The 24,511-nt window shown below is 43.6% G+C and overlaps 1 protein-coding gene across 1 annotated transcript in view; it reads right to left on the bottom strand.

Moving 5' to 3' along the window:
- Window positions 1–15,800, bottom strand: part of KIF5B (kinesin family member 5B) — a 38,728-nt gene extending 22,928 nt beyond the window's left edge. Inside the window, exons 1-4 of the mRNA XM_060248183.1 lie at window positions 15,335–15,800; window positions 6,486–6,573; window positions 4,763–4,836; window positions 3,989–4,093 (exon numbers count right to left, since the gene is read on the bottom strand). Of these exons, the coding sequence (XP_060104166.1) occupies window positions 3,989–4,093; window positions 4,763–4,836; window positions 6,486–6,573; window positions 15,335–15,460 (393 nt within the window). The 5' untranslated portion in view covers window positions 15,461–15,800. The remainder of the gene's footprint in view (window positions 1–3,988; window positions 4,094–4,762; window positions 4,837–6,485; window positions 6,574–15,334) is intronic.
- Between the last annotated feature and the right edge of the window lie 8,711 nt (window positions 15,801–24,511).

The following is a 24,511-nucleotide window of genomic DNA, read 5'->3' as shown; positions in this document are numbered from 1 at the left end:
AAAACAGTAATCCCTATCTAACTACACAACATAGCCGGTAAACCTATACATTTCTACTAGGTCAAAGATGATCCAGGTCAGACAAAGCTCTTAAGAAGATAACAAATGCAGCAACTTCACTTTATTATATTAATGTCATTTTAGATGTTTCATATGCTGCTGACATATTCGAAATGTGTACATTATAGCCAAAATGTTTCAAACATTGTCTGCAGTAAAACAGACAAGACTCTTCTCAGCAATATTCGCACAAATCTTCCAAATTAATGTACATATGAACATGAACGTATGAAGCTGCATTATACTGAATCAGATCCTTGGTCCATCAAAGTCAATACAGTCTACTCAGACTGGCAGCAGCTCTCCAGGGTCTCAAGCTGAGGTTTTTCATGCCTATTTGCCTGGATCCTTTTTTAGTTGGCGATGCCAGGGATTGAACCTGGGACCTTCTGCTTACCAAGCAGATGCTCTACCACTGAGCCACCATCCCTCCCATGTCTTAAAGGTAAAGATAGTCCCCTGTGCAAGCACCATTCGTTTCCAACTCTGGGGTGATGCTGCTTTCACGTTTTCGCGGCAGACTTTTTACAGGGTGGTTTGCCACTGCCTTCCCCAGTAATCTACACTTCCCCCCCCCCAACAAGTGGGGTACTCATTTTACCGACCTTGGAAGGATGGAAGGCTGAGTTAACCTTCAGCCGGCTACCTGAAGCCAGCTTCCACTGGGATCGAACTTAGATCATGAGCAGAGCTCCGACTACAGTACTGCAGCTTTCCCACTCTATACTCCTATGTATTGGTATATCACTTCAGAACATGGCCATGGCACTGGAAGGCTTGATTCCCCACCTCGAGCAGTTTCCCTGATCCTGAGTGTTATTTCCAAGCCCCCACACTGCTTTTAGACCCAGAATAGAAGAGTACCCTCTCTAGGGATGCTTTTCAAGCCCAAAATACACATCTGGGGACCTGATTACAAACACCAACATTTTGCTCCAAACTTTGGAATAGCCTGTTTAGACAACTGCAACATTGTAAGAATTGCACTTTAGGTGAATGAGAATTATGGCACAACTATCAGTTGATCAAATTTTATGTTGTATAGGATATAAAGTTATTCTTACTATATATTCTTAAAGAGCTTAGTAAGACATACAAGTTTCACTTTAATGCGGATGTTCACAGATCAAGCAGGGTCTAATAAGTCAGGATGATCTTTTTCAATAATTAAACAAATATTTTAAGAAGCGATGTTCTTGTCATGGGTGCTGGGGACCCTTCAGAGGAAGTTGAGTCTGATGAGGAAACTGTGCCCCTGCCACCTGCACCAGTGCCCCTGCCTCCTGCTGGAGAAGATCCCAGCCCCCCTGCCTCGCCCTCTCGGGTGGCTCGTGTGCGTGACCGCCTCCGGCAGGACCTCAGGGATCGGAGGAGGGCGGCACGCTCACAAGCAAGACGCTCCCTGAGCCCTGAGTTCTGAGAGGATTCTGGCCCTTCTAAGAGCAAGGATGCTTGAGTGGTAACAGGATCCTGGCTGCCTCCCTGAGCCAGCAATTAGCCCAAACGGGCAACAGCCAGCAGAGGGCTATATAGCTGTGGGCTTTGGGAGGAAGCTTTGTGGAAGCAACTAGTCATCTCCCTGACATTCTAGCATCCACTCCGGCTTGACTTTGGTTCCTGACTCCCTGACTTTGGCTTTGGACTTCTGGACTCCCTGACCTCGGCTTCTGGACCTCAGACCTGCGATACTTCTACAGTGATTCGGATTTGGCGCCTCGGACCCTCCTGCTTACTGGCTACAGACCTCGGACTGCCTCTGGACTTTGCCTGACCCGGCCCCAGCCGTGACAGTTCTCAGGTCACAGTCACTAGACTTCTGAAACCAACTAGACCTATACATCTTCATTATGTTTCTCTATTATTCGTAACATGGAATTAATTTCTTGAACCTAATAGATTACTGACAGAAATATACTCCTTTTTCATCAGTCACTGTTCACTACAAGGAAAGACAGTCAAGACATAAAACGGAAGGAGAACAGACTAGCTTTCAACATAATCATAAAAACCATTAATGATTAGGTTTGATGAGAGCAGCATGGGATCTTGGAAATACCAGAGCAGAAGATGCTGACTCAATTGTTATGCTCCAGTAAAGCTTAACACATTAAAATCTCAAAGTTTTGAAGAACAGTTTTCATTGTACAATAACATCTGGGGGCAAAATGTATTTGCAACTGACATATGAAGCAGTCATTTAAATGAGTAACCAATAAAATTTCACAAAGGCAAAATTGGATAGCATAAAGGCATTAGTAAGTCTGCCTATGAAAGAGCAGTTGGTATACAATTAAACCTCAACAGAACAAGCACTCTTTCTAGAGTAGTGACTGAGATGAACAAGATAATTTACTGAGATGAACAAAATAATCTACCAGTCAAAACTAGTATTAAATCAAAGCATTTTCAGGCACATCTGTATTGCTAGGCACTACAGACATGTCAAACCAAACAGAAACATCAAGCTCTCAGTTTAAACCAGGGGTGTCAAACATACAGCCCATGGGCTGGAACAGGCCTGGGCTTCTATACAGCCTGTGAGCAACTGGCTCTCATTTGTTTCTTGCATCGTAGCTCGCTTTTACCCAGCTCTCCCCTCTCCTGGAGAGAAAGAAAGCCAAGACTCCCTTCTCTCAATTGCCTGAAGGCTTCCCCCCCTCCTTTGGGGAAGAAGGAAGAGGAAAAGGGAGGGATGGAGTACCGTAGAACCTTTAAGAATAACAAAGTTTTATTCCATGTATAAGCTTTCATGTGCATGCACACTTCAGAGAGAGAGAGAGAGAGATGGAGGGAGAGTGAAAATGTCTGAGAGAAAGATCCCCTTTTCCAGTTCTAACAGACAGACACCTAGCAGCATATCCTGCACTATTTTATTAGTGGAAGACCGCAAGGGAGGGGGAAACCGATCCTAATTTCCAGTTCTAACAGATGAGGGGGGAAAGTATCCTAACAGCACAGCTTGCAATCTTTATTAGTGGAAGAGAACAGGAGTCCAGTAGTGCCTTAAAAACTAACAAAATTTATGGCAGGGCATGATCTTTCACTGCTCACTTCTTCAAATACAGCCAGAATGTGAGTCCATCTTTCCTTGGAGAGTGAACTGATTTCAGATGCCAAATGACAATACCAGGCACTGGTAACTAGAGAAGAAACCTAGGTCTCAGTTCAGTCCAGGAGGATGTGTTGACTTGACTTTATCATTATCAGTTGCAATTCAGCAGTTTTTCTTTCTATTCTCCATTTGAAATTCCTTTATAAGAGAACTGCTACTCTTAGGTCAGCAACTGAATGTCCAGGAAGGTTAAAACGTTTCCCCGCTGGTTTTTAAATGTTTTGGTTTCTAACAGCAGTAAAAAAGAGTAAGAATCCAGTAGCATCTTAAATACTAACAAAATTTGCAGTAGGATATGAGCTTTCATGAGTCACTGCTCATTCCTTTAGACTTATTTCCATTTATTCTTTGCATCCTCCTGTACCAAACTGAGACCTATCACATTACCAATGGTGATATCACCATGCCTACTGCCCCTCTGCATATGACACCAATTCCAGTCAAGCCTGCTACTGCCATTCATTATCTGAAATAATCTTTATAAAGTTTATATCTCCAGTATCTTGTACAACATGGTCTGGCCTGACAAAGTGACATTTATGTCAGATCTGGCCCTCGTAACAAATGAGTTTAACACCTCTGGTTTAAACTGACTTTGCTAGCTCTGTTTCAAAGTTAGGAAACAGAACTGAGAAAATAAACAGCATTGGAGCATTGGACTCTGGTATCAAGCTGTTTGATGTAAGAAACACGTACATATACCAGTTGTTTTTAAAAGTGTTTTAAAAACTCTTCTCTAAAAATACCTGCTGACATCTTAACAAGCTTGTTTTGAGACACTTTTGACCCACAATATTTAAAGAAAACAAAGATTACCTTAATGTGAAATTCCAAATTTTCATCCATGGAATAAATATAATTAAATATATCTTGCACTATCCTTGGAATAATCCCCATTCCATCTGGATCATGTAGTTTCCCCTTGAGATGAAAAGGAAAGAATACAAATTTAAATGCAGTATACCATTAAGAACATTCCATGAATGACCACACAGTACTTTTCTGTGATGCTCATGCCCCAACAAAAGCTGCTCCTGAAGATTAGGGTACCCTCGGAAATGAAGTCTGATGCAAACTACTACAGCAAGAACAACGCTGTTTCCCCCGCTGTATAGAGCTCTTTGGATCCCTGTTCTTGTCTCATGCAACACTGTTAAAGGATCAATGTTAGAGCTGAGCACACCTTGGACCAACACTACCTGGACAACTGCAAATGTAATAGAAGTGTACCTGATTGAAACATTAAGACAACCATTTAAAAACAAAGAAATCCAGAGCAACAGTTACACTAGTACAGTTTTACTAGAACAATTACATTTAAAGAAGCAAAGAAAGATTTTTTTAACATGGTTAATAAGAATAGAGACCTTATTTGGAAAGGGTTAAAGGGGGGGGAGCTTTAAACACAAAGGGGAGCTGTCCTCCCAAGAACAGAAAAGGCTGTGGTAACTCTATCCTTTATAATTTAACTACTCTGATTAAGAGTACATAGTAAGTTGTCTTGCACAGCTTACAATGAAAGAAAGGATTAGAATGAATTAATGCTCCTACCAAAAATTTTCATTAAAGTTTCATTTCCAGACACATTACCTCCATAGTATGTGTCTTCCCAGATGATGTCTGTCCGTAAGCAAATATTGTACCATTATATCCTTCAAGTACATCTAGGATAAAAGAGGATACACACTAAGAAGATATTATGTGACAGCACCTATTTCAAGATGAGCACCACATGCAGGGCTATTTTTCATAAAGATTTCAGCAAATATTAAGACCTTACTGTATAGTATGCAATAAACATCTTATCTAGCATGGGAGGGGGACAAAACAAGTAGTCTTGGGCTATTCACCATCAACTGAATGGGAAAAGGTTAGCACTTATTTTTGTACTGCACAGGACAACTCCAAGCAACTGTAGTCTTATTATTATTTAAAATATTTATTTAAGCCTGTCTCCTGATCATTTCTGGACTTAAAGGTAGATAAAAATGAAATAAAAACACTAAAACAAATATATAAAATACATCAAAACCACTCTAAAGACATCTTATCTCCCAGGATGTTTCCTCTTTGACCAGGCTCAGGATGCCTCCAACGCTCTCCAGAGTACCTCGGTTTTGTAGCCTTGCCACAAAGTCAGACGAGTAAACATCCCCCTAACCTCTTCTGGGAGGCTGCTCCACAAGCAAGAAGTGTCAAAGAATATGCCTTAGACAAAGGGAATGATGACAACAGACCTTGACAGGAAGCTGCTATAAGAAAACATTCAAGGGGAGGCAGTGCTTCAAGCATGTGGGCCTTAAGTCATGAAGGGCTTTAAATGTGAGCGCCCATCCAACAGATCCAGACGCTAATCAGCAGCAAAGACCCCACAAAATTGAACTAATATGGGTCTAGCAGCTAGCCTCCTATAATAAACAGCTGTGTTTTGCACTAGCTCCAATTTTAGGATTTTCTTCAAGAACAACCCCACACAGATGTTAATGTAATTCAGCCTCAATGGTACCGAAATATGGATAAGCATGACAAGATCCAGCATCTACAAAGAGGGCAGTAGATTCCTAATTAACTGTAGGTGGAAAAAGATTTGACTGTACAGACACCTATTTCTCCAACAAAAGACCAGGATCCAGCAAGACTCCCAAGCCCTTAAGGTGACCCTTCTGGCCAACATCCCCTTACTCTTACCTGGATTTAACTTCAGTTTATTCTCTCTCAGATACCTGACTGTTATACTCAAATTAACCTCACTTGTCAATCATTTTACAACAAACCACCAAAACCCAAAAGGATGTCCCTCAAACAGCAGCTGGGTTGCCCTTGAAGAGGGTGGGTGACAGCCAAGGACAGAGCCTTTTGAGATGGTACTCTATTTATAGAACACCTCCTCCCAGAGACATTTCTACCACACCAACACTGTGACAGTTTTATTCTCCCGAGGGGCTAACAAGTAAGATTCATTGATCCCTCTGTTATCATTGTTTTAGATTTTTTTTGTAATCCATTAACCTTATGGTCATATATATTCCATTAATGTAATGAAGAAACAACAATCGCGCAATATAAGATTATCTCTGATGTATTCAAAATTGAAAGTGAGACTAAAAGCACTCAATCTGAAAAAAATGCCTTAAGGCTTTAGGATCAAAATCATTCACCCCAATCTAAACCAGTTACTTCCAACCCTTTCTACAATTAGTACAATTATAATATGCCATTAGGTCAAATACAAGACACACATAATATCATACCACAAAATTCCATTTGTGACTCATGCCTTTTTACTACTACATGTTCCAAAGTCTTCTCTTACCTTTGACAATCTTTTTTGCACAATCATTATATACTTGTTCCTGTGACGTGTGAGACTGGAATACATGATCAAATACATACGGCTTGGACTGAAAAGATACAAAAGGATATTTAAGTATAGAAACAGAATTATAAATTAGTTGTATCAACCTTTATAGTATCCCAATTATTTTATTAGAGCAAGCCAGTTTAGTGTAAGTGCACAGTATCTCATTTGGGAGAACAAGATTTGATTCCCCACTCCTCCACATGCACCTGCTGATGTGGCCTTTGGTCAGTCACAAGGTCTCTCAGAGCTATTCTGCTCAAAAGCACTGGAGAGCTCTCAGACCCACCTAACTCCTAGGGTATCTGTTGTGGGGAGGGGAATGGAAGGGAGATTGTAAGCCATTCTGAGAGCCAGTTTGGTATAGTGGTTAAGTGTGCGGACTCTTATCTGGGAGAACCAGGTTTGATTCCCCACTCCTCCACTTGAAGCTGTTGGAATGGCCTTGGGTCAGTCATAGCTCTCGTAGGAGTTGTCCTTGAAAGGGCAGCTGCTGTGAGAGCCCTCTCAGCCCCACCCACTTCACAGGGTGTCTGTTGTGGGGGGAGAAGATATAGGAGATTGTAAGCCGCTCTGAGTCTCTGATTCAGAGAGAAGGGTGGGGTATAAATCTGTGGTCGTCTTCTTCTTCCTTTTGGTAGTGAAGGGTGGGGTACAAATCCAATTTCTTCTTCATTACAGGCTTGAGCATAACAGCCAAATTAAAGATACACTCTTACATACTGATATCCTGAACACTAAAAATTAAAGCTAATTTACCCATCTGTAGATGGGTAGCGGGATATGGCAGGTCACATCCAAACAAAATTCTGAACTAGATGGGTCTTAGTCTGATCCATTAAGGTGTTTTATTATATATGCACTAATTGGAGAAAATACCAGGGACCGGGCCTTTTCTGTTATGGCCCCTTTCTGGTGGAACCAGCTGGCGGAAGAGGTGAGGGCCCTGCGGGACCTTGCTCAGTTCCACAGGGCCCGTAAGACAACCCTCTTCCGGCTGCCCTATAACTAACTGGCACAAGAAACTAAGTGTGGTTTTACTAGACTTCTGCTGTCCTTAATGTTTTAAATGTTTTAATTATTTTAACTGTTTAAATGCTTAAGCCCTATTTATGTGGGATTCTATGTTGTGAGCCGCCCTGAGCTACTTGCTGGGAAGGGCGGGATATAAATCATAAAATAAATAAATAAATAATTTATATTCTACTTATAGATTTGATGTTAAAAACTTCATTTCAAGACTAACAAATCACTTAAGGGCAGCTGCTGTGAGAGCCCTCTCTAGCCCCACCCACCTCACAGGGTGTCTGTTGTGGGGGAGGAAGGTAAAGGAGATTGTGAGCCGCTCTGAGACTCTTCGGAGTGGAGGGCGGGATATAAATCCAATATCTTCTTAAGTAATGTGGGGGGAGCATTCTCCAAGTTGTTACTTTGCTCAATGCATGACTGGCAAAGATATGTAATATGTAATTTTGTTTAAAATATTTATAACCCACACTGTCTGTTCAAATTCAAGGCAATTAACAAAGCAGCAAAAGCTGCAAGGGCACAAAAATCAACTATCCACCAACAAGATAATAATGCATAATGAGAAACAGTCAAGCCAAGTCTGCCAGTTTGGTGTAGTGGTTAAGTGTGTGGACTCTTATCTGGGAGAACTGGGTTTGATTCCCAACTCCTCCACTTGCACCTGCTGGAATGGCCTTGGGTTGGCCATAGCTATCTCAGGAGATGTCCTTGGGAGAGCTCTCTCAGCCCCACCCACCTCACAGGGTGTCTGTTGTGGGGGGAGAAGATATAGGAGATTGTAAACCACTCCAGTCTCTGATTCAGAGAGAAGGGCAGGGTATAAATCTGCAGTCTTCTTCTTCTTCCACCAAGTGTAGAAGGTAAAGGTAATCCCCTATGCAACCACCAGTCGTTTCCCACTCTGGAGTGACATTGCATCATGACGTTTTCACGGCAGACTTTTTTACAGGGTGGTTTGTCATTGCCTTCCCGTCATCTACGCTTTCCTCCCAGCAAGCTGGGTACTCATTTTACCAACCTCGGAAGGATGGAAGGCTGAGTCAACCTTCAGCCGACTACCTGAACCCAGCTTCTGCAGGGATCGAACTCAGGTCATGAGCAGAGCTTAGGACTGCAGTACTGCAGCTTTACCACTCTGCGCCACAGGGCTGCTTCCACCTAATGACCTCTGCACAAAACCATCATGCCTTCTTGAAGGCAGCCTGTATGTAACATCTAAAGTTCCTAATTTAAGCGTCAGCTGAAACACAGAGTAAGAAATGCTAGTATGCAAAAAAGAATTCATTTGAGTAAAACCCATGTTCTTCTAATTTTCACACCCACCCACCCAAATAACTTGTTAATTAAGTGTTACATAGGCTTTGAGGCTAGGGTGAATACAGTTGCATTTCTAGTAGTCTTTTCCCTAGTTTTACCAGGAATACAATAATATTCAGCTCCTTATTGTAGCACCCAAGGAGGTATTTCAAGTACAAGACAGAAGAGCTGTCTTACTGCAGGACTGGATTCAGACAGCTAGTTGATAGGTTAATAATCATAGTTTCAGTATTTCCTATATTTTATCTTCTGTGCCAGAAAGTAATGGTGCCATCTTAAGAAGATTCTTAACCCTTTTAAGCCCACTGGTTTCAATGGATATAGAAGGGTGTAACTGTACATATGAACATATATGAACATATGAAGCTGCCTTATACTGAATCAGACCTTTGGTCCATTAAAGTCAGTATTGTCTTCTCAGACTGGCAGCGGCTCTCCAGGGTCTCAAGCTGAGGTTTTTCACACCTATTTGCCAGGACCTTTTTTTGGAGATGCCATGGATTGAACCTGGGACCTTCTGCTTCCCAAGCAGATGCTCTACCACTGAGCCACCATCCCTCCCCCTGTACTTAGAATGGCATTGTAGCCTAACTCTTGTCTATTGCAGATTGGCTTTTGTCTGTACCTACACATAAACACATTCCCTTTTCTCTCACACACATGTCTTCCCTCCTCATTGTAGGCCCACATAGAGAGGGGGGGGGTCTCTGCCTGCTTGCCTGGAACTGCTCCAGGTGAGCCACAAAGAGCAGCAGCTGGGGAGGTAAGACTCTGAAGGAAGCCAGCACAGGCTCCCCCTCCAGCAAGCTGCAGAGAGCTGGAGGTGATCTCAGTGAGTCTCTCAGCGAGAAAGTGGGGGTAAGACGGGATTCCCCCTGCAACTCTTGCAGGCCCTTGCTTGTTGACTATAATGGCCAGAATATGCCATCTAGAAGTATGTACTGTTCAAGATTAAGCTAAAGATATATTGTCTGATGAAGCAGAGACTCTTTTTAAGATTACTTTATAACTTTATAAGTACAGCAAAGAATTAAAATTATGATCCAAAATGGAGCAGCTTTAGATATGATTAAATGGAGAAATATCTAAACCTCCCCCACTGCAATCAATACTATTATAAACTAATTCACTTTGGAAGGAAACACATCTAAGCATTTAGATGTAACATTTCAAACAGATTGGCTTGAAATAAAACCTTATCATCCCAGTGGGAACTTCTAACACATCACTGTGCTGCAAATGCTCCTGAAATCTTAATCTCGTTATAATATAGGTGCTTTATAAATATTTATTGTTTATACAGTGGCATCAGTGTACCTGCCATTTTACAGAACAATGTAAGCAAAAAAAAATGAATTGATAGTACTGCACAGCACTGCTTCTTTTGAAACATCAAGTGTTTGGTTTTACCAAAACAAATTAAAAATGAAAATGTATCTTGCATTTTTCAAACTGCCAGAAGAATATTTCTTGATGAGAAGTACCATCTGAAGAAAGAAAAGTACAAAAGAACAGGAAGCAATTCTTTCTGGGCTTCAGTAAACCTGAACTCTCGGAATTCAAGCCATACCATAAAGCCAAAGCTTGATTCCAAGTATGTTTTGATAGTACAACATAGTACTATCAGCGCTCTGTCCTGAGCCCATTTGGGAAAGGGCAGAATATAAATTTACCAAAATAAAAAATAAATAAATAAATAATGCTAACACATGCTTAGCAAACACAGACATGCAAATACCTACTAAGTTGTTTACCTATGGCAGGCAGCATATGTTCCAAGTATTTTGCTATCCCTGTCTTAGCTGTTCTCAGTGGCACAATGCAACATAAACTGCATGGGTTTCTGGATAGCCAATAGACAGTTGGGTTTGTATCAGTGGTAGGCTGAACTATGAGGTCTGGCACTTGGGGTTTTTTTGTCACTGTGTAACAGAGTGGTGGACTGGATGGGCCACTGGCCTGATCCGACATGGCTTCTCTTATGTTCTTTAATTGGAAAATTTTTTGATTCAAATATTCTTAGAAAATCTTGGCATTGTGCTGGTGAACGGGTACGAGGCATATTTTTCCTTGAGTAGTATTACACATGAATACACATTAAACTGCCTTATACTGAATCAGACCATTGGTCCATCCAGGTCAGTACTGTTTACTCAGACTGGCAGCAGCTCTCCAGGGTCTCAGGATGGGATCTTTCACATCACCTACTGTCTGGTCCTTTTTAACCGGAAATGCCAGGGATCAAATCAGGGAATTTCTGCATACAGAGCAGAGACTCTTCTACTGAGCCACATCAAACCTATTTTCTCTTCTATTGTCTGTTCTAGATGAAAACACTACTGTAAGAAAGGCAGGTACTGTTACCTTAAAACAACAGGGTTCTACTAAGAATGGGTGAATTGCAAATGTGAAAGGGTCTTTACAGGTAACTACAAACATCTTCCAGCTCATCAAGTGTGTTAGTCTACCACTGGTGTGGGGGGGGAAGAGAAATGTCTCTAAACCAGGGCTTTTTTTGTAGCATGAATTCCTTTGCATATTAGGCCACACAACCCTGATGTTGCCAATCCTCCAAGAGCTTACTGCAGGCCCTGTAAGCTTTTGAAGGACTGGCTATATCAGGGGTGTGTAGCCTAATATGTAAAGGAGTTCCTGCTACAAAAAACGCCCTGCTCTAAACCAATCAGGACTTTATGTAGTTACTAGGCATGGGTGTCTGCCACACGTTCAGATAAAATTGAGGGTTTACTTACAACAAAATTGGTGTAAAATAGGGGTGGCCAAACCGTGGCTCGGAAGCCACATGTGGCTCTTTCACTTATATTGTGTGGCTCTTGAAGCCCCCACCAGGGTCAGCCAACTCGGAGAATGCATTTAAAGTTGCTTTCTTTCCACCTCTCCATCCCCCATCTATTTCCTTCCTTCGTGTCTTGCGGCTCTCAAACATCTGACATTTATTCTATATGGTTCTTCCATTAAGCAAGTTTGGCCACCCCTGGTATAAGAGCTGGGACTCGTGTTACTTTCAGGACCCACAAATTTCTTCCAGAATTCTATGACTCCTTGAATTGTGCTGCCCTAGGTAGTTGCCTGTTCTCTTTCTAAATGGTAAGGCCAATATTGAGCTTGTTCACATTCTCCAGTCCAGACTACTCATTCTTCCTCTTTCCCAATTCAACCTGCAGATTGTCAGACAGTACTTGGCTGCTGTTACAGACCACTGTGGGAGGGAGGCGAAGCAGGAAGGTGCAAAGTCAACTCCAAAAGCTACAAAGGTAAACAGGGCTTGACTAGTCGAACACTTTCTGTGGATCTCCAAGTATTCAGCAAGAAAGAAAAAAAGGGGTACAAAGAGGTGCTATTTTGCCTAGAAGCAGTTTGTGCTCACTCCATGCTACCATACAAGTGCCAAGTTGAGTCGCTAGTGTAACTCATAGAGGGCCACGGTTGTTGCTGCTGTTTTGTTTTTTTTTTGAGGGGGGGTGTCCGTCTCTTTACATATGTACTGGCTGATACTATATATGACCAAAAAGGTTCTGAGCTACTGAGCCAAACCTCTCTTCCTTCTATTGGCTGAAGCTCCCCCCCCCAGTCCCCTGGAGAAGGAAGAAAGAGCCAGAGCTTCCTTTGCCCAGTTCCCTGGATCCCATGGGAGAAATACAAAGAAAGCATCTTTAAGACCAATAAGTGCTAATGTTTTAAGCATGTTTTAATTTTTTAAAAATATATTATTTGTGTTTGTCTATGTTCTTTATAAAATTTATATCTCTGCTACCTAATCTTAAATAGGTACACACATGGCCTGGCCCAACAAGGTCTCATTTATGTCAGATCCAGGCCTCATAACAAATGGGGAGGGGCGGTGGCTCAGTGGTAGAGAATCTGCTTGGTAAGCAGAAGGTCCCAGGTTCAATCCCCGGCATTTCCAACTAAAAGGGTCCAAGCAAATAGGTGTGAAAAACCTTAGCTTGAGACCCTGGAGAGCCACTGCCAGTCTGAGTAGACAATACTGACTTTGATGGACCGAGGGTCTGATTCAGTATAAGGCAGCTTCATATGTTCATAAGAGTTTGACACCCCTGCCCTATCACTTACTGATGCCTAGGAGCTTTTTCAACTCCTGCCCAACTTTCATCATCTTAATCTGTATCATGGATCCCATCCTAAAGTGTGGTTCACCCTTTCTTGAACAGAATGTACTGCTGGCCACACAACACCTTCTTTATAGCCTAGTGTTCCATCTTCACAACAACTGCAGAAAAGGTTAGTATAATTCATATTTTACAAATTGGGACAAATGCTGGTCACCCTTTGGTCACATCACTGAGCCCACAATTTAAACTGGGATTTGACTCAAGCTCACCACCATTAAGTCCCTTCCTCCCATATTTACAGTACTTTAGGCATTTTATTACAACTGGCAACAGATTTTTCCTATATTCTTTCACTGAGATCACTAGACAAAAAAAACCCAGAGCTTTAAGCTACCCATCCTTTGCTGCCTGGAGTCTAACGAGATAAGGCAGGATAGAAGAGTTTAAATAAACCATCATGTGTCTGATCTCTTTTTACAAGAGAAATCTAATAGAAAAGGAATTAAATGCATAGCCAAGAACTCCAGGCAACTAAACAAATACATATGTGAGCAACAGGGGAGACAAAATAGACCAATGGTGATTGTTCCACAGGGAATAAAATAGTGACACTGTTACTAACATACTGGCCTTCATTTATATGGCTGTAAAAAATGATCCTGTTCTCAGTGAAAGTTAAAATCAGCCAAACATTAATGTCCAATATCCTGTATAAGCTTAAAATTGTAAATGTAATGCACAGAGTTAGTTTATCCAGGTGCTAGCCAAAAATTGTTCTTTTCCAAAATTTGATTTGAGGTGGCTTTGTTTCTAATCAAAGCCTGTTTTAAAATAAAGATTTTAGACTTAGTGTGACATGGCACTGAAATTAGTACTACACATTTCAAGACTTCTAAGGGGGGGGAAAAGAAATGCTGTATTGTAAAACCTTCGCACATTACATACGTAGAAGTCATTTATTCATTTGAGTTTACTGTCAGGAAAAGACTGAGAATGCAACCTGTGTACACTAATCTAGTAGTATTTGCTGTGAGCAAACTAATAATAGAGATATTTACCTATGTCACTTCTCCCATGAAATCTCTCAGTTCTCTATGCAGAACAGACTTCCTGCAAAAGTGATGCTGTATCTAAAATGTTTAAATACTAAGCATAGGTTCAGGTACTCACTACAAAAACTTATCTTCTGTATAGACACAACAGATGTACAGCATCAGACAAGAATAAGCAGAACAGCGACCAGGATCCAACCCAATGATTATTGACATGCTCCAATGTACAGATTGCATTAGCATTTGGAGTCCAAACATGCGAGCTTTAAGTGACTTGGCTTTTGACCAATCTCTCGGACATCCATCCATCCAATCGCAATGGCTTTTTGAAGGCTTTCATTAAAATATACAACTACACCACCGTCAGTCAGTGCAGTTTAAACAGCTACCAACAGAAAGCTTATGGCCTATTAACGTATTTCCAAGCCCATCTTTTTGGATTACTCTTTTATATTCGTCACTCCCATGCTTGCAAGCTTCTCCCGAGTCAACACTTTACAATTAGCAAGCCGAAGAGATATAAACCACCATAAAGGATGGGAGGGTGGAGTGGAAAACTGTGACATGAATTGCCTGCTATAAAAATGCATTGACAGAACAGTTCTATTTCCCCCTCTCTCCCACTTCACATAAAGCCAGCAATTCAGATGAGAGGCTGAGCGGCAAATTATGAATCCTCCAAACTGCCCCAGCTAAGGTTATAACACTGAGAAGACTAATTATTCTTCAATACGACGCGGTCTCTAGGTCTATTCCGTATATAGGCGAGAGAGACGCAGACACGGAGATCAGAGGCAACAACAGTTTCCTCAGCTGCTGCTGACACCACCGAGCCAGCCAGCGCCCAGCCCCTTAAACTCTCCCTGGCCATTCACTGATCCCCTCCCTGCTCCTTTCCCAAGCCCCTTCCCTCAACCCCATCCGGCTATTCCCATCGCCAACTCCCATGGCCACCCACCCCCCGGGCACTCAAAGCAACAGTTCTCCTGCGTGCCGCCCACTTCCCCTCACCCTTTACTAGGGGTCGCTTCGTAGAAAAATAGATGGTGCAGCTCATCCAGGAATTGCTATGCAGCTGCACCTACTATTCCACGGACAAGGTAGGTAGGTGAGGAGGAACCCTCAGAAAGGTTCAGGAGCTGCACTCCTGCGAGCTCCTGCTGAATCCAAGGCCTGCCCTTTACCCATCGCCCCCCGGCCCCGCCCCTCGCAGCCTCCCCACCCTGGCGCCGTCCCCCTTCCCCAATTCCCCCACCCACCCACCCACTCGCCAGTGGGGGTCTCCCCTTCTCGCCCCCTCCCTCCCACTCACCGCGATAACGACGGTATCCTCGCCCTGGAACTTGGCGATGTACTTGTCGCCCCGCGTCACCTCGGAGTCGTTGAGGGGCCTGAAGCGACACATCACTTTGATATTGCACTCTGCCGGGTCCGCCATTTTAGGCCAAGGCCGAAAACGCCTCCCGGGTGCTCACAGCGGCCCCTCCTGCCTCGGGATTGCTTTCGCCCGCCTCGAGGGACCGGCCAGCCACCACCGTCGAGAGACCCGCAGCTCTGAGGAGACCCGGGGAGAAGGACCGGCGCTGCTCCGCCCAGGCCACCCTCGCCGCCTCCTGCACTCACTTCCTCTCCAATATGGCAGCCATGGCGGCGCCTGCAACCGGCGAACGCGGCCCCTCCCCTTCACCAGGCGGAGCGGGCGGCAGGGAGGGGATGACGTCACCCTCTGCAGAGAATGCCGCCGGCGCGCCCGGGGTTTCACTACGCAGGCGCAGAATCGAACCCGAGTCCCCTCCTAGTGTCAACTTGAAAAAAAGCCCCTCTCTCCTCCCCCTGGGAAGCGAGGCAATCGAACTGAGCTCCCAGACGGCTGCGATCCGAAGGGGCCGGTGTAGTGCGCAGGCGCACGTACGGGATGTAGGGGGAGGGAAGACGGTGTGTTATACTGCGCAGGCGTAAGGAAACGGAGGGAACTCTAGAAGAGAAGGCGCCGAAGGTGGAGGGCGAGGGAGCGGGGACGTTTTAGAGATAATGGTACTGCTGTTAGATGTCGGTATAATAATAAAGTGCTTTCTGTGGACTGTTTTATATTGTGTTATGTACAGTAGTAAATAAACTAACGCTATATACATTGTGTTTTAATTCTGCAACAATCTTGTTTTATATTTTGTAATATGCTTTTGAGTCTCAGCAAGAAAGGTGGATTATTAATGAAGTGAATAAATATTACAATAGCAAATATGAAGAGTTAAACACTAAAGTTATATATATAATATATATGCTGTTTATGCTTTTATGGTATAGTTCTATACAGCAGTCATTTTGTAGAAAAATAGGTGGTGAAGCTCATCCAGGGATTGTTATGCAGCTGCACCTGCTATTCAATGGACAAGGAGATGGAACTCTCAGAAGGAAGAGGAGGAATTCTCAGAAAGATTCAGGAGCTGTGCTCCTGTGAGCTCCCACTGAATCTGAGGCCTGGTTCTATATACTGTGAGGCAGCCCCGTGGCACAGCGTGGTAAAGCTGCAGTGCTGCGGTCTGAACACTCTGCCCACGACCTGAGTTCGATTCCGGCGGAAGCTGGATTCAGGTAGCCGGCTCAAGGTTGACTCAGCCTTCCATCCTTCTGAGGTCAGTAAAATGAGTACCCAGCTTGCTGGGTGGGGGGAGTGTAGATGACTGGGGAAGGCAATGACAAACCACCCCGTAAAAAAGTCTGCCGTGGAAACATCGTGATGCAACATCACCCCAGAGTCGGAAATGACTGGTGCTTGCACAGGGGACCTTTCCTTTCTATATACTGTGTGTGTGTGTGTGTATATATATGTATGTATGTGTATATATATATATATATATATATATACACACACACACACACACCATTTATTGTTCAGAGTGCTTCACATACAGTCTCTTAAAGGTAAAGGTAGTCCCCTGTGCAAGCACCAGTCATTTCCGACTCTGGGGTGACACCGCATCATGTTTTCACGGCAGACTTTTTTACAGGATGGTTTGCCATTGCTTTCCCCAGTCATTATACCAGTGGTCCCAACTTTTTTGGCACCAGGGACTGGTTTTGTGGAAGGCAATTTTTCCACAGATTGGGGGGTGGGGATGGTTTTGGGATGATACAGTTGTGGACTTGATTTTGATGTGGTGGTTAAGTGCACGGACTCTATCTGGAAGAACTGAGTTTGATTCCCCACTCCTCCACTTGCAGCTGCTGGAATGGCCTTGGGTCAGCCATAGCTCTTGCAAAGTTGTCCTTGAAAGGGCAGCTTCTGGGAGAGCTCTCTCAGCCCCACCTACCTCACAAGGTGTCTGTTGTGGGGGGAGAAGATAAAGGAGATTGTGTGCTGCTCTGAGATTCGGAGTGGAGGACAGGATATAAATCCAATGTCGTTGTTTTATTATTACTACTTTGTAATATGTGATGAAATAATTATACAACTCATGGCCCGGTTTCCAACAGGCCATGGACCGGGTCCATGGCCCAGAGGTTGGGGACCCCTGATCTACACTTTCCTTCTAGCAAGCTGGGTACTCATTTTACCAACCTTGGAAGGATGAAAGGCTGAGTCAACCTTGAGCCGGCTACCTGAACCCAGCTTCTGCTGGGATTGAACTCAGGTCATGAGCGGAGAGCTCAGACTGCAGTACTGCAGCTTTACCGCTCTGGACCATGGGTCTCTTAGGCTAATCCTATCCTCATATTATACATGGAGGGAGGGGAAGAGTCAGAAAAAAGATTTATGAGTATAAGGGCACCTGGTGAGTTCAGTAAGGTTTAGTCACCAGAGGTCGACTTGATTTCCAGGAGCAGACAGACACACACATGAAAAATACAAAAAGAGATTTCGCACTCCTTAGGCATCAAATCTGGCAGCATCAAACAGACTGCCTGGACAGAAACAACACTTCCCATTTCACTTCCTGTCTCTCTTCCCAAGGCTTCTTCCACACAGGAAAAACAAAATATATCCCACCAGAAGCTGCTCCTTATGAGCAGCAGCGCTTTCTTTCCCTCTTCTCTTGTACTCCGTGTTTTGTGCTTAAGAGATTTCCTTTCTCCCCCTTCTCAGTGCATTCAAGCATCAAGTTACCTATGACCAACATTTGAATTCCTTGGCCTGGTTTCATTTTGTCTTATCAAAGGGGTAACAAGTGATGGAGTGCATTTTCAGTCAAATGCCTCCGCAAAACAACTCAGCTCTCCAGGACTGAGGGAAGTATCAAAATAGGGCAGCCCAAAATAATAGCATGAGGGAGAGTTTGCAAGAACGCTGCACTACAAATTTTATAAGACTTGGAAATCACCAGTGCAGGCTGCTCCATATTATCATTTGGCAAAGTATTGAAAATCATTTTCAGCATCAGGTGACTGAGGGAGACCCCTGTTATACAAACCAAGGGATAGGTGCATTTTGGTTAAGACAATTCAGAGATGGCAGTCACTAGTCTCCACTGGAAACCTAAAATGGGCTTGACATTGATAAGGTATCAGTCTCTTACCAAAACAGGAACTTTGAATGACTCAGAACAGCCAAGACATTTCCTAAAAAACAGCTGCATTATTTATCAATGTTATTTGAGAAAGAGTCTGGTTAGGGTTGCATTTATGAGAGCCTGGCTGATTCACAGTGTAATCCTAAGAATACTTTTCTGGGTGTAAGCCCCGCTGAGTAGGATTCTGAGTACAGTAGAGCCAGGCTGGTGTAGGGGTTAAAAGCCACAGACTCTAATCTGTAGTACCAAGTTTGATTCCCTACTCCTCCTCCACATGAAGCCTGCTGAGTGCCCTTGGGCCAGTCACAGTTCTCTCAGAACTCTCTCAGCCCCACCTACCTCACAAGCAGTGTTCCCTCTAAGCTGAGTTTGTGTGAACTAGCTCACAATTTTTAAGACTTTGGCTCACACATTTTTGTCTTAGCTCAGGAAAAATAACCCGAGAACAAACTATGCAGTAGCTCACAACTTTCATGCCAGAAGCTCACAAAGTAGAATTTTTGCTCACAAGACTCCACATCTTAGAGGGAACTTTGCTCACAAGGTGCCTGTTTGGGGGAAAGTAATTCTAAGCCACTTAGAAACTCCTTGAGGTAGAAAAAATGGGTGTAAAAATCTACCCTGCTTCTACTTCTAAATCTGTTTAGCTACCTTACACTGAATCAGACCATTTGGAAATCAGGGTCAGCACTGTCTACTCAGACTGGCCGTGGCTCTTCACCCTCTCAGGTGTATTTCACATCACCAGTCTGGTCCTTTTAACTGGAGATGCTGGGGACAGAACTTGGGTCCTTCCACATGCATAGTAGATCCTATACAACTGAGTTACGGCTTAGAATCATAAGAGATGGAAGGGACTTCCAGAGTCATCTAGTTGAGCCCCCTGCACAATGCAGGAAGTTTTTTTTACAGTCACTGAGATTACCTTAATATTCCTTTTCCTGGCATGGATGCTAGCCCACTGGAACTTTGAAAACAGGCTAGTCAAGACAGATATTACTCCGTTGCTCCCTTGTTCTCTGGTCCGTGGATTGTGCACCTTTGACAGGGTATTCAGACATCTTAACCCTTCTTTTCCGAGCTGGGAGGGTTTCCTTTTGACCCCTCATGAAATTGGGAGTGGGTCCCCATGTGTATTGCTTTGCACTTTTTCTCTAATGAAGGTGCACATCCCAAAACCCTTATGGCCCAACCTAGGATGTCCAAATAGCCTTCTGTCTTACCCCTTCCTGGCAGGTGGGCAGATGGTAATCTTCATCTGCCTGTTTGGCTCCATAAAAGAAAATTGTCTTCTCTCAGTCTGAATCTGAGGAGTTTATTGTTTCTTTCCCAGGAAATAATGTTTTCTCAGGATGTTAATCAAGGTATCTTGCATTATTTTATCATAACACCTTGCAATTCTGATGGATAGCAATTGCACATATTAGGTGGATAGTATTTGCACCAGTGGTCAAGACTGATAATGCAATAATTCTCACACCCAGGACTACCATTCAGCCTACTTGCAACATGTGACCCCTTTTATTTTTTTACCCCTCTGTATCCATTTTCTTTCTCTAGATGGAAAGCAAGACTCTTGCATCCTTATCTGTTATGTAAAAGTGGACATTTTGGCAAGCACGGCTTTTCTCATCCCTGTGTGACTCAGTTGCAACCTTCACAGCCCCTTCTACACAGCAATTAAAAAGAAAACTTCTCCATCCTCCTTTGCATCTAGCAGGAAACATCATGGTGGGTCTCTGTTACTATAAGCCGTCCCAGCATTGCAGGGGCTACTTGGCTCAGCCTACGCCTGGGTTGTCTTGAAGTCTGAATCTTTAGAACTTCTGTTCTTGTTTCTTCTTTCCTTTTTTTAAGTGGGAAGTGATGGATGTGACATCACTAGTGCACCCCACTGTAGGTCAGCATGCAGCGCTTTGATGGGTCCTGCCCCTCTCAAAAACAAACACATGAATGTTATCTAAACACAACTTGGGGACTTTTTGTTGTGATATAACGTGGACTTATTTCAAAGTTTAGTTCAGTGTGGTAAGGCAAGTTTTCAGTCTTCACTGTCAAGATCATGTTGTGGCAAGTCCACCCATCTAATACAGCAAAAGCTTGAAAGAAGGTGTTCTGCCTTAATCAGAGCAGAAACAGCTCTACCTCACAGCGAAAGAATTGCCGCAGGCAGTCATTCTCCACCAGGCTGAGAGTGCGAGCGCAGCTTTTACAAGGCTACTGTTCTTTGATGAAGTCTAAGGCAGGAGACTCTACAAGATTTCACAAATATGCCCATGCCTTTGCTTTAAATGAAAAGTACAAAATACAGTCATACCAGTCCAGGAAGCCATGAGCACAGCAATGGCTGCCTGGAGCTCCTGCTTACCTGGAGAAGTCCATTCATGCCTGATCTCCCCTTCCATGAGAATTAATGGGACAACCTTTACAGGTAGGGAGGCTCTATATGCATTGCAAGTCAAGATGACTGAATTAGAACCTGGACTGAGAGTCCAAGTAAGCCTGTAATATGGGCCCATGTAAAGAATACGCCAGTTGGCAAGTGGCTGTTCCCCCAGGTGTGCAGAAGGCAGTAAATGGTTGCCATGGTGACCTAGAGCTGGGCAGCGGGTAACGCAGAGGAAAGGCCTCAGGACTTGGAAGGGAATCTGGGAGTCCTGACCCTCTCAGAGGGCAATTCCTTGGAAAGGTCAGGTGGTAACAGTGGTTACTGGAGAGAGAAAGAAAAGCCTCTCCAGGTGTTGGAGGGCAGAGGGGAACCTTGCAAGCCAAAGCAGGCCCATTCCACCACACCTGTGAAATACTTGTCCCCATTTTATCGGAAGAATTTAGAGATGCCTTTTAAACATTTTCTAGCAAGTATACCCAGGAACTAAACTTCTTTGAGTTTTGCCTGCCTTCCCCTACCCATCCATGTTTAGTCTTGAAGGGAGAGCTACATGACAGGAACCCATGGGTTGGTGGTAGCACAGACTTTGCATGCAAAAAGTCCCAGATTCTATCCCTGGCATTGCCAGTTAAACAATATTAGATTGCAGCCACTGGAAAGGCCTTTCACTGTCCAAGACTCTGGAGGGCAAGTCAGAGTAGGCAGTACTGTGCTAGATGGACTGACAGAAGATATCTTTTTATAATCCTGGCATGCATGTATCCACATATGAACATATGCACATGAAAACTACTACAGTATTTTTCTTCCATAACCAGTAGAGAAAAGTATTGAACTGTAACTGTTTAATAGCTATATCCAATTTAATATCTACACCTAAAGTGCCATAATGAGATACATTGTCATGGGTCAGTACATTAATATTCATTGCATGAAAATTGGGGGCTTTCCAATGTGTCCCTATTTTCATCTATGGAATGTTGGAGAATATGTTGCTTTAAAATAAACTAGAGTTAAGACTGTTAACAGAGTAAAGACTATGTGATGGAAATGATTTTGGCACACCTTTGCTGCAAACAGGTAAAATCACCAATGATGCATGGGTGTTTCCCCCCGTTCTATAATCCCAATTGCATTATTATGTATCATTAGAAATCTTTGCTGTCAGATCCAAATGTTATCATATCTTGTAATCTGTTTACTGATTGCCTGATGTTATGATACTTGTAATCATTTACTGATTGATTGACTGGAAAGTTTGTTTTAATTGTATAATCCACCTTGTGTCCCGGCGAGAAAGACACACTATAAATAAAAATAATTCATAAAATAAATAAATTCTGAAATATTTATTGCCATGGCAGAATTTATACATATAAAAATAATTTTCACCAAATTTAGAACTTGGTAGGAAGAGACATTTGTAGCATGGCCTACTGAACTGCACGTGGACATGTAAATCAGCATTATCTACTCAGACTGGCAGCAGTTCTTCAGGGTCTCAGGCAGAGGCCTTTCACATCATCTGCTATCAGATCTTTTAACTAGAGATACCAGGGATTGAACCTGGGACCTTTTGCATGCCAAGCAGATGTGCCGCCACTGAGCCACGGCCCCTCTGAATTAATTGTAAATCTGAATTAATTGTGAATCTGCTCTTACCTTTTGAAGACAGATGCAGAAACAAGCTTCTGAACTGTACTGATCCCAGAAACAAGGTGGGCTTTCTGTATCCGGGAAAGCCAGTGTGCAGAATAATGATTGGTTGGCCCTTCTGTCAGTCACAAAGCCATCCCGCTATTTGGCTGTATGAAATTTTGGTCTTTGTAGAAGTTATGAAGCCAGTTCTCCCCCTCCCCTAGGGTTGCCAGCTTTGGGCTGGGAAATGCCTGGAGACTTTGGGGGAGGAGCCTGGGGAGGGCGGATTTTGAGGAAGGAAGTGCCTCAGCAGGGTGCAATGCCATAGAATTCATCCTCCAAAGCAACCTTTTTCTCTAGGGGAGCTGACTTCTATTCCCTGGAGATCAGTTGTAAAAACAGGCCTTACCTAGAGGTTGACAACCCTGCCCTCCCCATCTTGCTCAGAGCAATTCAGATTTTAAAAATATAGTGCGATTTGGGAGCAAAAAAAAAGGTTAAACACATCAACCATTCACTCAAATTTTTACCAAAGCTTGGGATTTGGGTAAAAAAAAAATATACTCAAGTTAGTTGAAGTCAGTTTGCTGCCAGAAGAGAAAGACCAGAGAGGAACAGAGTGAGTGAAGTCCCAGTATGTATGTCTTCAGCTATACTTAAATATACCCTAAATCTTTTGCTCCATTCAAGTTCATGATAACACTCAGAGGTTTTTTTTTGAGCAGGAATGCACAGAAACGCAGTTCCAGCTGACTTGGTGTTGGGGGTGTGGCCTAATATGCAAATGAGTTCCTGTTGGGCTTTTTCTGCAGAAAAGACTTGCACAGAGCAATAATGATGTCAGGGGTGTGGCTTAATATGCAAATAAGTTCCTTTTTTTAATACAAAAAAGCTCTGATAACACTATACAGAAGGAGTAATTCTTCCTCGTTTTCAAGCTAAACAGCCATCAGCGGTGAAAGTTGCCTTTTAAAAAATTCCCCTGATGGTGACTTACGTAAGCAATTGTTTTAACTGCTGAGCTATCCATTATTTTGAACCAAAGAGAAAATGTGTAGTCATCCACAACTATGTAATATGTCATTATCTGATTGCACTTAGCTGTACCCTGCCTAATTGAAGAGCTGCAGCAGAGCAGGGAATGAGAAGGAAGACTGGAAAGATCTTGGCTGCAATCCTATGCATACTTATAGAGGAATCAGTCCCATAGGATATCCAAAGGACCAGCAGAAAGGTCTCCTAGCAGAGAGAGAGAAAAGGAGAGAGAGAGATCTGTTCTGCCTTTAAAAGACTTCCCTTTCCCCATTTGTTTGATTCTTCAGCATTGCTGTACTTCAGGGGTGGCCAATGGTAGCTCTCCAGATGTTTTTCCCCCCCAACTCCCATCAGCCCCAGACATTGGCCATGCTGGCTGGGGCTGATGGGAATTGTGTCATGGGTGCTGGGGGCCCTGCAGAAGAAGCCGAGCCTGCAGAAGAAACTGTGCCCCTGCCACCTGCACCAGTGCCCCTGCCTCCTGCTGGAGAAGATCCAAGCCCCCCTGCCTCGCCCTCTCGGGTGCGTGACCGCCTTCGTCAGGACCTCAGGGATCAGAGGAGGGTGGCACGCTCACAAGCAAGACGCTCCCTGGGCCCTGAGTTTTGAAAGGATTCTGGCCCTTCTAGGAGTGAGGGTACTTGAGTCCCAGCAGGATCCTGGCTGCCCTCTGAGTCAGCAATTAGCCCAAATGGGCAACAGACAGCAGAGGGCTATATAGCTGTAGGCTTTGAGAGAAGGCTTTGTGGAAGCAACTAGTCATCTACCTGACGTCCTAGCATCCACTTCAGCTTTTGACTTTGGACCTCCTGACCTTGGCTTGACTTCTGGACCCCCTGACTACGGCTTCTGAACCTCTGACCTACGATACCTGGATGACGATTTGGCTTTGGCACCTTGGACACTCTTGCTCACCGGT

The sequence above is a fragment of the Heteronotia binoei genome, chromosome 10 (assembly GCF_032191835.1).
Source record: "Heteronotia binoei isolate CCM8104 ecotype False Entrance Well chromosome 10, APGP_CSIRO_Hbin_v1, whole genome shotgun sequence".
Taxonomy (NCBI): Eukaryota; Metazoa; Chordata; class Lepidosauria; order Squamata; family Gekkonidae; genus Heteronotia; species Heteronotia binoei.
Note: the sequence above shows the minus strand (reverse complement) of the source record. Positions and strands in the feature narration are given on the sequence as shown.